Source organism: Maniola hyperantus, chromosome Z (genome assembly GCF_902806685.2).
Source record: "Maniola hyperantus chromosome Z, iAphHyp1.2, whole genome shotgun sequence".
Lineage (NCBI taxonomy): Eukaryota > Metazoa > Arthropoda > Insecta > Lepidoptera > Nymphalidae > Maniola > Maniola hyperantus.
In genome coordinates, this window is record NC_048564.1 from 11,046,901 (window position 1) to 11,061,706 (window position 14,806).

The window sequence follows — 14,806 nt, forward strand, 5'->3', positions numbered from 1 at the left end:
CTAAATCCACGCGTACGGAGTCGCGGGCATCAGCTAGTACTTGAATCACAGACTTGAATAAATAAAAATGACGTCTGCGGCTCCACTACTTATCGGGAATCAGCAAAATACGATTCGAGTTCGGGCAAGTCTCACGGTAGTTCGTGGTGCGGCATTCGGCAAATCAACTGGCTATGTGGCCACCCACACTACTCGGGATAGTATTATGGCGCATTTTTGGGGTTCGGCGAATTTTTAAATAAAGGAGAAGGGTCACGACTCACGCCCCATAGAAAAAAACCCCAGACCCGACAGAACCGAGACATATCTCATTTTTTTTTTGTTATTTTTTATGTAGTTCAATTATATATTTTTTATTTTTGAAATCAATGGCTAACACCAAAATATTGCCTGTTTTTGTTCAGGCGTTACACAAAAAAAAATACAAAATGCCTTTTTTTTCTATAAAATTTGTAAACGTATATAACTAAATGACACTATCCAAATAAAGCCCATTTAATTAATAATTTATTATCTTTTTGCTTGTTAGTATTCAAATATAAAACAAACTACCAAAATTATGCAAATTATTAGCTAGGTACTTTAAATGCTTATGTTACATTGTTATAGCATATGAAATAATCACCAAAAATAATTCATAGATGGTATTCATACCTACTTATTATCTATATTTTATTACGAAGTCGCGGGCATAAGCTACTATAAATATATAAAAGGAAAAGGTGAATGACTGACTGACTGACTGACTGATCTAACAACGCACAGCTCAAACTACTGGACGGATCGGGCTGAAAGGCATGCAGATTGCAGATAGCTTTTATGACGTAGGCATCCCCTCAGAAAGGATTTTTCAAAATTCAACCCCTAAAGGGGTAAAATAGGGGATTGAAATTTGTGTAGTCCACGCGGACGAAGTCACGGGCATAACCTAGTAACTTATAATTTTATTATTACATCTGTATACCTACACAACATTTAACACATTTGTTATGTCTCTAGAATCATGACCTTCGGATTTCATTACTTAATTTGGATTTTAGATACAAATGTAGGTTATTAAGTACCTACCTCCCAATGATATTAGATCTTTTCTTCTAATATCATTGCTACCTCCCTATAACAATGCACTTTAAAATAATAATAAAAATGGAGTTACAGATAGGTATAATTATTTTATAGAGATAAAAAATAAATTAAAATTTTAAGAAACCAAATTTAAAACGCTAAATATGTATGTTATTTATAATTAGTTAATTACTTATAATAATTAACCGGATTTGCAAAACATAAGGTTATCATATTATAACAATTGTTAATGTGGGAATTATCCCAAGTAGAATATAATATTAATATTATTATTCATTAATGTTTTACAGCAATTTAATTGCAATCGTTAACATTATCGGCCTTCTCGATCGTGATGCTGCTGTTCATATCTGCTGAAGTATTTTGAATTTGATGCTGTGGCTTATTCTGTTGTACCTATCTCAAAATTAAAATGAGAGATCTAAATGTACCTACTGCTGTTGCTTATATACATGCATATTAATATTTTTATGAAGTTTGCTTGGTTAAGTATACCTACTACTTACTAAAATTAAAAAATTAAAATTCACAGTTATACAAATTAATTGAGTTGTGTATGTATTTTAATTCTTATTAATCTTAAAATATAATAATAATAATTAGAATGTCAGTTCATTGTTTTTATTTTTATTTTAAGGACCTCTCAACGAGTAAAGGCTTCCTCCAGATTTTTGCAAGTATTTCATGTCTAGAGCCTTTTTTTCTCCAGTTTATACCTCCAGTTTCTTTGATTTCATTTTCCCAACTTTCTAAAGACGTCTCTCTTTCGTTTGCCAACTGGGCCTCGCCATTCAGTTGCAGTCTTTGTCCGTCCATCTTTGTCCAGCCGCCGGTCTGTGTGAATCCGCCTTTAGGGATGATTTATACCAATATGTGGCGGGCACTTAAGGTCCTTCGGCGATTGTTCAATTCCGTCCTTCACGACAGCGTAACGTATATAATTATACCTAGTATAACCTGGATTTGAGGAATTTCAATTGCCCATGTAAGCGTACCTTAAGGGTTGGTTACCCCGACGCTTCCTCCACTTGAGCTTTAAAGCCAGAATGCCTCAAGCAGCCCTGGAGTAAACTGTCATATTAATTAAGAACCTTTTTTATTTTTCAGGCTATGGAATGACACTGGGCTTCCCGACGATTCTCATTCCCGCGGTACAGAGTCCTAAAGAAGGTGAAATATTACATTTGAAGGCCTCGGAGATATCATGGATAAGTAAGTACTTACTAACTGTTTCTAAGTTGTAATAGCTTAGGACGTCGGGGGTTCGATCCCGGGCACGCACCTCTAACTTTTCGTAGTTATGTGCGTTTTAAGTAATTAAATATCACTTGCTTTAACGATGAAGGAAAACATCGTGAGGAAACCTGCAGCTTAACAGTTCTCAAAGGTATATGAAGTTTGCCAATGCGCAATGCGTTCAGCAAAATTACCCAACAAGAAATACGATTACAATAATATTATTATGTAATACGTAGCAGTTATGTACCTCGATAAATAAATGTTTCATATTCATTCGTTGATATTTTGAAGCTCTATTTCATATACTTAATTATTATTATAACGTTGATAAACCACAAAATAAGTCTAAAATCATCCATAAATAATTTTTTTGCTTACTCAAGTTTTAAATTGCAGTTTTTAAAAAATATTTGTTTTAAATGCTCATAATTATGCCCTATTGGGTACAGTACTTATTGTAAGCTACAGGTCGAGATGGCAATCGTGGAGGTAACGCTCCGCACAACCGCACAGCTCTCGCGCTAACCCTGTGTAGGCGAGCGCGAGTGACGTGCGGGTGTGCGGGGTGTCGCCCCGCCTCATACCTCGACCGCCATCTCAACCTGTCGCGGACTATAGGTACCTACCACAGTAACATTGGTCGTCCTTATATTACAAAATATACGGATGTATTTTTGAAAAAGGATAATGTGAGCCTCAAAGTCAACCACTATTCTAAAGCAAAGGTCAGAGTACTCATTTATTTAATGAAGTATCTATTTATTTCTCCTACTGTTAAAAAGTAATAGCATAATGATTTTAACCACAAGATTCAACCTTGAAAACCTCGACCTTATTTATTTTTCTCCGTACTTTCCTAGTTCTTGTTTAGTAAAAAAGTTAATTGAAGTTAGGTACACCTCGGAAGTGTTCTCTTCAAATCCAAACTAATCATTAGAAACCGAGTTTCTTGCTGGTTCTTCTTGCCGTAGGAACGGCATCCGGAACCAGTGGTACAGTTCGTACAAAATGAGTTTTTACTCGCCATATTTTTAACTTTGTCAACTGTCATGTCAAAAGTCCTTATTTTCTAAATTCGTACCTACTTTTGACATCACAGTTGACTAGTAAAAATGGCGCGTGAGCACTTGTAAAAGTTTATTTGAATAAAAAAATCTTTTTTGTTCTGTGCTAGGGATAGCTGTCTGTGACAAATTCGATACAACTCGATACGTCGAGCAGATTAGAAAGCGGACGTCCTAATCACTAGGCTATCACAGCTTACCTATAACATAATTTTTGACTTTTTGTTCATCGGTTTGCTTAGGTTTTATATAGGTTTACTTTAGCTGATGTCTGCGACTTTATCCGCATGGATCTAAGTTTTTAATAATCCCGTGGGAACTCTTTGATTTTTTGGGGATAGAAACTAGTCAGTCTTCAGATTTGTAAATATATCTAAAATATTCGCCCCTAGCGGCGCGATTGAAGGACAAACCAACACACTTTCGCATTTATACAAAAATTTACTTTATACTTTGACGTAAGATTTTTTACACCTTTATTACCTGTTACCTCCCAAAACCACCATGATCCAAACAAACGTTCCTCCCAGTGTTGGGGACTATACGCAGAGAAACTTTCAGCTTCTTTAACAAAGGTCTGGCACGCGCTTAGTCCACTGTATCATCATCATGATCAACCTATCACCGGCTCACTACAAAGAACGGGTCTCCTCTCAGAGTGAGAAGGGTTTTGGTCATAGTCTACCACGCTGGCCATATATTATGCGGATTGGTAGACTTCACACACCTTTGAGAACATGAAGAACTCTCAGGTATGCAGGTTTCCTCACGATGTTTTCCTTCACCGTTAAAGCAAGTGATATTTAATTAGTTAAAACGCACATTACTCCGAAAAGTTAGAGGTGCGTGCCCGGGATCGAACCCTCGACCTCCGATTAGAAGGCGGACGTCCTAACCACTAGGCTACCACAGCTTTTACAGTCCACTGTATAACACTACCAAAAGGTCAAATTTGTTTACAGGTTCAATAAATTTGATCGTTGTTCCAATCGGCTGCGCTCTGTCCGGCGTGGTCACGACACCAGTGGGCCGCCGACGGGCTATGCAGATGGTAAATGTGCCATTCTTCATCGCCTGGCTGATGTTCTCCTACTCGGCCAGCGTGGGACATCTTTACGGCGCACTGTGCCTCACAGGATTAGCGGGAGGATTGCTTGAGGCACCAGTAAGTAAGTTCGTCTAAGTTACCATAAAGACAGAGAGCCAGCGCGTGCGCAACCTTTGTTATTTTATAAAAGCTGAAATTATCTTTGTCCCCAGCGCTTGGAGGAACGTTTGTTTGGATCATGGTGTCTTTGGGAGATAACAGGTAATAAAGGTGTAAAAAATCTTAAGTCAAGGCCTAATTTTTTTAAATATTTTCTTCAGAATAGTATTAGAAATCACGTCATGCATTGCCAGACATTTAGTATAATAGTCATACTTTGACGTAATTTTTTTTACACCTTTATTACCTGTTATCTCCCAAAGCCACCATGATCCAAACAAACATCCAAAAAAAACGTTCCTCCCAGTGTTGGGGACAATCCGCAGAGAAACTTTCAGCTTTTATAAAAAAGCAAAGGTTTGGCACGCGCTGGCTCTCAGTCCAATATACTGGGTGTAATTCGAACACTAAGTAGCGAAAATACTTAGCGCTACGGTACTATTATAGTATCTATACACAATCTAATAATAATAAACTTTACCTTACCTAATGTGTCGTATACTTGTAGTTTTAGGGATTTAGTATTTTTCAAACCCGCAATAGCATGCATTGATCGGGATCAATCTCGCATGAGTCGCAAGGTATTGACCCCGCGGCATCTATCTACGCAACGTTCGTTGAACTCTAGCGCCAGTCATGTGTTTTATTTGCAATAAATTGGGAACTTTTAAAAGACACAGGATTGCAAATAAGTATCGTTTTTTGTGGTGTCTTATCAGTACTATCACCTGTCTTCGTTTTTCTGTATACAATCATCCATAGCAGTCCTCTCTACCATCAATCAACATATACCGGTCCTCTACTTTAGAAAGTAACAAAGTTAGTATGCCATCCATAGACATGTTACGTTCGAATTTCAAATGACTTTTGCATGGAATTTCCATGCAGATTTTGACCGACAAAAAAGCTTTCCGAGCCAGGTAGATGGTAACTAAAATACACTCCTGCGTAGATAGGTATAGTTTAGTCGCCTCTGACCTACGATGCGAGTGCGAGCTCACGCAGGCTGTATTGTTCCACGCGCTCGTGTACTGAGTACGTACGGATGTAGCACTCACACTGATGCAGATGGCGAACTGGTGTTTCACTGCCTCGTGTCGCGCGCCCCACTGTCGCTAAATGCTATTGCGACTCTTCTTGCGATTAACTTTGAGAAAGACTTTTTAACTGGCACGGACTATACCTATACTAAATCTTGTTCTATTCTACTTTGTTCAGATTTGTGCTTGAAGTGTAGTACTTGACGAATCGAGATGGCAATCGGGGCGGGGACGTCCCGCACGAAGTCTCGCTAACCCGATGATGGATAGCGCGGGTGACGTTCGGGCGTGTGGGGGCGGCCCCCCGCCTCACACCCCGATTGCCATCTTGACCTGTCGCGTATTATACGTGTCTGACTTATACAAACTACCTACGCTTCTGTTTAGATAAGCTATGCACCTACCCGTTTGCATACAAAGATATCTTATTCAGACAAAAGTGAATTAGATAAGTAGATGTTACAATTTTGCATATCACTTAAGCTAGATAGACAACCATTTGTCTGTCAATACAATGTATGTAAGTACATGAACATTATCTCAATTCGTAGGTATCTATAGTTTACGACAAGTTGACATGGCAATCGGGGTGTGGACACCCCTCGCACACGCACAGCGCCCGCGCTAACCCGTTGCGGGATAGCGCGGGTGACGTACGGGTTACAGCACAAAAACAATTAAAGGCATGATTCCGAACCACGCTGCACGCAGCAGCGCTGCCGCAACAGTGCTGTCACCAGCTGTCATAGTCCTGTCGCGGTACTACTGGTCCCCATACAATCACTAATATAAGCTTATAATGACATTACATTCCGAGCTAGGCAATGTTCTGCTACATTACTCGGAATGTAATGTCATATAAGCTTATAGAGATTGTATGGGGGCCAGTAGTACCGCGACAGGACTGTGACAGCTGGTGACAGCACTGTTGCGGCAGCGCTGCTGCGTGCAGCGTGGTTCGGAATTATACCTTTATATGTACCTATCGTTAACAGCTATGGACCTCATACACAGTTACTTATACTCCTCCCATCATGTGATTAATGGAAAGGGGTTACGAGCTTCAGCAACGAGAAATACGATGCAGACAGAGCGAGATACACATCTGGCTAGTGTTTTCGCCAACTTCTCAAGTGTTTTATATACCTACTGCTGACTTACTGTATGAAACTATGACAGGTGCTGACATACGTGGCAGAGATAACGCAGCCACACCTCCGCGGCGCGCTGGCTGCTACCAGCTCTATGTGCATCATCATTGGAGTCTTCATGCAGTTTCTCTTCGGTCTGTTTATGTATTGGCGGACTGTGGCACTCGTTAATATTATATTCACGGTAAGAAGTTTATTCGGTGGAGCAAAATCTCTTGAAAAAGTTTCGCTAGCGTGCTCGCCAGCACTATCCATACAAATGTAGCTTGGTTCTCATTTGAATATTAATCAATCAAACTCAATGATGGATTGACGCTGGTTCCCTGGGAACGGGGACGGGCGCTAATGTGGGACGCAACTTGCGTCGACACATTGGCCCCGTGTCATATAAGGGAGACAGCATCAAGACCGGGAGCCGCAGCAGAAACAGCTGAAAACAGCAAGCGGCGCAAGTATGCTAAAAAAAATTACGAGACATTTCACCGCGATTAATAGCCTCATCTGGTGACAGAAGGGCTGGCTCATTTTTTGCGCAACGGATCAGCCTGGCTGTCCAGCGCGGAAATGCAGCCAGCATTCTTGGTACCATTCCACGCGGGGATGATTTGTATAGTAATTAGATAAGGCTATCTTTAAGTTTTATTGTAATATTTTCATTAAAAATAATAATTTCGAAGTAAATAAAAACTCAATGAAATTTTGTATAGGTATACACGTTCTAGAACCTAATATCTGTATCTGTAGTTCACCAGCGATTGTGGTATAGAATGATATCCACCACCCACTGTCCATAATGTTCGTTTTCTCCTTAGCGTTAAGGTTGCCTGGAAGAGATCGCTATTTAGCGATAAGACTGCCTTTTTGTACCTACCTAGTTACCTACATACCTACTTTTTAAGATTTCTTTTTTGTAATCTGTCATTTGTGTTTTGTGGTGCAATAAAGAATATACATATATACATACATATGCAATGTCGGGATTGCAATCACCTCTGATTGGTACGAGAAGATGTTCGCTCACTATTGGCCACAATGCATTGTTGCACCAAGAATCGCACAAATTCAGCTAATTACAACAATTGAGATTGTTATAATGATTGATGCAGGTATTACGAAATCGACCTACAGATTTCCGTAAAAATGTGTACTTAATAAAGAATAACGAAAATACGGACGGGCATGTAACTTCAAAACTACATATTTTTACAGAAATCTGGAAAACTAGATACAGATATTAACTCTAGAAAGTGCCTTATTTCAAGTTCAGTTCAAGTTTAACTCTAACTTAAAGTGTAAAATATTTATTTAGAGTTTATTTATTACTTTATTACCTATTATCTCCCAAAGCCACCATGATACAAACAAACATACAAACAAACGTTCCTCCCAGTGTTGGGGACAATACGCAGCAACTTTCAGCTTTTATAAAACTACGAAGGTCTGGCACGCAGTGGCTCTCTCTCTAGTAGCTGTACATTACTTGAAGCAAAATTAATCATTTTTCCTTCTTTCTATACGTAATATTTTTATCGACCGTTTTTATTTCATCAATAATTATTCCGTTAATTACAGGTATTAGCCGTCCTTGCACTCTTCTTTGTCCCTGAATCACCTCACTGGCTGGTATCCAGAAAAAGGATAGAAGATGCAAGAAAGGTGCAGTTTAATTAAATATTCCTTGCTTTACCGGTGAAGGAAAACATCGTGAGGAAATCTGCACGCGTGAGAGTTCTCCATAATGTTCTCAAAGGTGTGTGAAGTCTACCAATCCGCACTTGGCCAGCGTAATAGACTATGGCCAAACCGGGAAGGAGAACTCTGAGAGGAGAGCTGTGCTCTGCAGTGAGCCGGCGATGGGTTGATCATGATGACGATAACTATATTTAACCCTTTAGGGGTTGTAGTTTCAAGAATCCTTTTTTAGTGGATGTCTACGTCATAATAGTTATCTGTATGCCGAGTTTCAGCCCGATCCGTTCAGTAGTTGCAGGTGTGCGTTGATAGATCAGTCAGTCAGTCAGTCATTCAACTTTTCCTTTTATATATTTAATGTAGCTTATGCCCGCGACTTCGTAATAAAATATAGATAATAAGTAGGTATGAATTACATCTATGAATTATTTTTGGTGATTATTTCATATGCTATAACAATGTAACATAAAGTTAATTATGTTTTTAAGCATTTAAAGTACCTAGCTAATAATTTGTATAATTTTGGTATAATTTATATTTGAATACTAACAAGCAAAAAGATAATAAATTATTAATTAAATGGGCTTTATTTGGATAGTGTCATTTAGTTACATACGTTTACGAATTTTATAGAAAAATAGGCATTTTGTATTTTTTTTGTGGTTTCAGTCAGATTTTCCTTATATATATATGGATATATATAGATTTGTATAAAAATTATATACTTATTGTGTTCTTTGCTTATTTGTAGAGCCTACAGTGGTTACGTGGTTGGACAAATCCCGAAGCTGTTGAAGGAGAACTAAAAGACATACAAGCATTGTTCAAACGAAAACAAGGTACCATCTACTAAGGACGCGATTACACCTGTAAAGATTACTCACGTAATTAATTAGTTGACTGCAAATTTACTAAAGTAAATGTACTTATAATAAAAGTGTTTACTGTTTACTTTAGTTAATTATTTAAGTCGTAAGTTAATATGAGCTTATTGTGTGAGTAAAGCTTACAGGTGTACCTATCCGCGGGCCTGATGTATTACGTAGTGAGTTTAGAGTTTTAGTGTGGTTTGGCATAAACTACTGCCTAAAATAATAATTATCAAAGACAGTAAAGTCAATCAGTGCTTATTTAAACCCAGCGCCAAACCGGTGCGGGCGACACCGCGGGTGACGTGTGGGTGTGCGGGGCGTCCTCTTGCCTCACACCCGCATTGCCATCTCAACTTGTCACGGACTACGTGAATAGTTGTTTTTATTTTTTAGCCCAAACCGGCGATCAAGAAGAAACATTATCGGAAAAGATGTCACTGTACCTGGATAGAAGTTTTTTGTTGCCTTTTTTCCTGGTCTCCTACACCTTCTTTGTTGGCCACTTCAGCGGAATGACCACTTTGCAGGTCCATTTTTCATTTATTTTTCATTCATAAGGTTCGCCAGCGATTTTTACATAAAACACCAAAATGATCTTAAATTAATTACATTTCTATGTAAGTTGTATGTAAAGTTATTCAAACTGATTTTTTTAAACTTAAAATACGTTGTCGTTTCATCGTCATTATCATCGTCATTTCAACTCATCGCTGGCACACTGCATAGCACGGGTGTGCTCTCAGAATGCGAAGATAATTTAGGCCATAGGCCACCAAACTGGCCAATCGGATCGGTAGACTTCACACACCTTTAAGAACATTACTCTCAGCCATGCAGATTTCCTCACGGTCGCGCTATAAGGGTTTCTTTTCTACCATTTTAGTATGGAACGAACGTTTCTAGCATTTTAGTAGTGGCTCTATGCCGTCCATTTTTGATCTTCAAATCTCAGAGTTCGAATCTGTTTTCTGCCGGCAACATGTTACGGAGAAGAAGATGATTTTTTGTAAGTATAACCCAATGATCTTTGCAATTGTTCCAGACGTATGCAGTTTCAATCTTCCAAATGCTAGAAGCGCCAATTGACAAGTACTATGCAACGCTGATTCTAGGCATTTTGCAGATAGTAGGGTCGTGTGTTTGTGTTGTACTTGTCCATTATACAGGGAAGAGGCCGTTAACCTTTTTCTCTACTGCTGCTGCTGGAGTGTGTTGTATTCTGGTCGCTGGTTACGATGGGTACTTTAAAACGGTAAGTATTTTTTTAATACAAGTGATGATTGGGGTATCTATCGATTGGGATGAGGGCGTTTGTCTAGAAGACATTTATTTACACTTGTTTTAAAGACACCCGGGTTGAAAGCGGCGTAAGACCGTGGTGTGTGTGAATTCCTACGAGAGGCTTATTTCGACTATACAGGTCGCCCAAGGATTGCATAGTGTCAGAAAAATCAGAGCTCGGAAAGAAAGGTTTACCAAAGTCCTAGCCCCGCGGACGCGTGTCTGTAAAGAACTATGAAATGATTTTATAAGAAAGTTGACTATAAGAGCCTTTACGCACGGTCGACTAGTCGCCTGGAAACTTAGTCGACGACGACCGTTAGAATCTGTAATTTATATGGAAGACCGAGTGAGTCTATGCGCACGAAGTTGCCGCAATACGTGAGCATATGCATGCACGGCGACTGAGTTGCCGGGCGATTAGTCGACCGTGCGTAAATGGTCTAGAGTCTTTTAATTCACGTTCGGGATATTTAACAATGCTTCTGTTTACAGCACGATGTTTTAAACAAAACTGCTTCGGGCAACGTACACAACACAACTATCGGATTCAACAGTAATAGTTTTGTAAGTTCGTTAATGTTTCTCTTTCTAATCTAAAAGTAGTCTTCAAGCTCTCGGGTTATGCGATGATTTAAACACTGACCTCTATCAATAGGTACAAGTACACTGGATCTGCGATTATGTACCTATTTTGGAAGCTACTTGATTTTTGCCATTTTGACGCTGAATATACGACTTGGAACGTGTGGCCTAGTTATGACAACGCATATCAAACGATTGCGATTGTTAAGCATCGTTGATCCAAGTCGGTAACTGGATGGGTGACTGACTTTGGCCTTTTCGTTTCCTCCGTGCCTCGTAGAGCACGGTAAGTCGTCGATCCCAGTTGTTATCACTTACATCTGATAATATGTAACTGTATATTAACCTAGTCGAAATCGTCGTTCTCTTAGTCGAGTTGTATACGGAAAGATCTGAGACCCCAACGCATTACTATCCCAAGAGAATTCCTACCATTATAGAATTAATGTAAAGGGGTCACGACCCTCAGCAATGAGGAATACGACTATAAAGAAGATTCATACGATTTCCTATAACAGCTATAGATAATGAAAATCAGTACCCTTATTATAAATGCGGAAGTGTGTTTGTTTGTTGGTTTGTTGGTTTATTGGTTTGTTGGTTTGTAATTCAATCACGTTACAACGAAACAACGGATCGACGTGTTTTTTTGCATGGATATAGTTGAACACATGTAAGGTAACATATAGGCTACTTTTTATCCCGAAAAATTAAAGAATTACCCCTTGATTTTAAAAAACTAAATCCACGCGTACAAATTCGTGGGCATCAGCTTGTATTACAGTAAAACTTAAAGCTAGCCTAATCCTATCTTATTACAATATATACGCGTGGAATGGTGCCAAGAATACTGGCTGTATTTCCGCGCTGGACAGCCAGGCTGATCCGTTGCGCAAAAAATGAGCCAGCCCTTCTGTCACCAGATGAGGTTATTAATCGCGGTGAAATGTCTCGTTAATTTTTTATAGCACCAAGACTCCATGGCCCCAGAGTCGCCACGGCAAACAGAACAAAAATGTAGGTAGTATAAAATAAAATAAGTAGGTAAAAAAAACCGATATTTCACTTTCAGGACAATCCCTATTCATGGATTCCCACGACATTATTGATGCTGCTTGCTTTAGTTACACACACTGGTATACGACTTCTACCATGGATTCTTATTGGAGAGGCAAGTGTTGAATCTCTTTCTTTTGGTTTAAAAAAAACCAGTCAAGTGCGAGTGCGGCCTCACTCTTTTACGGTTCCGTACCTAATAATGAACATCATATTTTGGGTGGTTTTTGGGTGTAAGAAATATTTCTTTTCCATCGATATAAATGACAATATATGGTCAAGCGAACAAAGTTTTTCACGGTTTAGAAAGCAAATAAATCAGCGCCACCTCTTAGATACTAATGAACGACTCGTTTGAAATCCAGACGTCACTGAGGTTGCATTGGTGCATAATTAACATTTACGCATCAATGAGTCGGTGGCATTTTGTTTGTTCAATAACCCTGTCCATACGTAGTAATATACATATAAGTCAATGTTCTTTTCCGAGCTAGAACATCGTAATAAACCGTTTATTACCCTTTGGATACGACTTGAAGCTGTATGGTTTTTCGTGGGTTTTTACGTTTTTACATGGTTTTTACTAATACGGTATTTGACAACAAGTCAAATCAGTAACTTTTTATGAAACGTCAAAACGCGCGCTTAGTATGCGAGATTCTATAAAATACCGGTGTGGTGTGACTCACAATCATTTGACGCGCTTTTTTTAGTTTAATTGATAATTTAAAATGGTTATTACTTATTACACTTAAAACCAACAAAGGACGTGGACTTTACGTATTTTGGAAGACCCTCTATTTAATAATCACTGAAAAATAATTTATTTTTGATGTAGTCAAATACCCAATTTTGGCGATCTAAACACTTTCTAATTTTTTTTATTTGCAGGTATTTAGCGCAAAAACTAGATCGGGTGCAGCAGGCCTGTCAAGCGCTGTCGGTTATGTGTTTGGATTTCTCACAAACAAAATGTACATCACCATGGTGGATAAGCTGTCCATTTGGGGCACATACGGCTCTTACGGCTTTATTTGGTACTTTGACATTCTTCTTCTTTTCTGAGTACTTTTTGTTTTCTACGCTGTGATAGCCTAGTGGTTAGGACGTCCGCTTCCTAATCGGAGGTCGGGGGTTCGATCCCGGGCACGTACTTTTTTCAAAGTTATGTGCATATTAGGTAATTAAATATCACTTGCTTTTTACGCACAACAGACGGAAATGTTTTAGTGCGGAAACCAGCCCAGAGTGAAGTCACTTGCTTTAACGGTGAAGGAAAACATCGTGAGGAAACCTGCTTGCCTGAGAGTTCTCCATAATGTTTTTAAATGTGTGTTAGGTCTGCCAATCCACACTCGGCAAGCGTGGTAGACTATGGCCAAAACCCTTCTCACTCTGAGAGGAGACCCGTGCTCTGTAGTGAGCCGACGATGGGTAATGATCATGATGAAACGACTTCAAGAAAATGTTATGTTTTCGACCCGTACCTATATAAAATTCACTGTAGTTGCATTCGCAAGCATATTTTTTCAAAACAATTTTTACTCTTTTTTTATGAATATTTTACTACACACCATTTAAATTATTTCAGCTGAATTTACTCGTGTTACAAGATTCGAATTCTGACTAAGCATAGTATATTTTATGGTAGATAAACCTAATAAAAAATTTAGTGGTGTAAACTGCGTAGAAAGAGAAAAAAGATTGTCTTTAACTTTTAGAATTAAAAACCGGTCAAGTGCGAGTCGGACTCGCACACGAAGGGTTCCGTACCATCGCACAAGGTATACAGATATGTAGAACGCTGCAAGTTAATGATGGATTCTACCATCTGTATGTGATTTAGTAAATTATTTTTTTCGTGAACACTTTTTAATGTTTTTTGCGTAGTAACCACAAATTGACGGGTTTCGGATATTCCCCTTTACTCTTGCTTTAAAATCTACCTAAGTACTTGTCTTTCATGATTCAACAGGAAGCTATAGGTTTTCTTGACAGACACGACAGACAGACAGACCGACTACAAAGTGATCCTATAAGGATTCCTTTTTTCCTTTTGAGGTACGAAACCCTAAAAATTACATTTATTTTTTATTTTACAGTTTGACGGGGTGTATAGTCTTATATTTCATATTACCCGAAACGGAAGGCAAAAAACTAAACGACATTGAAAATCATTTCACTGGCGTTAAACACCTGACCAATGGAGTATATCGCTCAAAGGTATGAAAAAATAAATTAAATTAAGTATACGTTGACTAAAGAATCTGTCATAATAATACTTAATTATTAAGTTTTACTTTCGATTGAGCTTTGGCCATTTTAATTACATAACAATACTAAAATTAAAAAATCTTTGTAACGACAAGTCGAGATGTCAATCGGGGAATAAGGCGGGGGGACGCCGAGCACGTCACCCGCCGTGCTCGACTACACCGGGCTAGTGTAGGGTGTGGGAGTGCGGGGCGTCCCCATCCCGATTGCCATCTCGAGTCCCGACCCTGGTGCGTACTATATTTACCTACCCATACTT

General features: G+C 38.8%; 1 protein-coding gene across 3 annotated transcripts in view; it reads left to right on the forward strand.

The window, feature by feature from the left end:
- The window catches only part of LOC117995317 (facilitated trehalose transporter Tret1-like), a 38,209-nt gene that overhangs the window by 22,749 nt on the left and 654 nt on the right, over positions 1-14,806 (forward strand). For all 3 annotated transcript variants that reach the window (XM_069509143.1, XM_034983319.2, XM_069509142.1), the window contains exons 3-13: positions 2,194-2,298; positions 4,352-4,554; positions 6,816-6,971; positions 8,360-8,443; positions 9,231-9,318; positions 9,745-9,878; positions 10,394-10,603; positions 11,128-11,199; positions 12,290-12,388; positions 13,165-13,310; positions 14,376-14,496. In XM_069509143.1, coding sequence (XP_069365244.1) covers positions 2,194-2,298; positions 4,352-4,554; positions 6,816-6,971; positions 8,360-8,443; positions 9,231-9,318; positions 9,745-9,878; positions 10,394-10,603; positions 11,128-11,199; positions 12,290-12,388; positions 13,165-13,310; positions 14,376-14,496 — 1,418 coding nt within the window. The remainder of the gene's footprint in view (positions 1-2,193; positions 2,299-4,351; positions 4,555-6,815; positions 6,972-8,359; positions 8,444-9,230; positions 9,319-9,744; positions 9,879-10,393; positions 10,604-11,127; positions 11,200-12,289; positions 12,389-13,164; positions 13,311-14,375; positions 14,497-14,806) is intronic.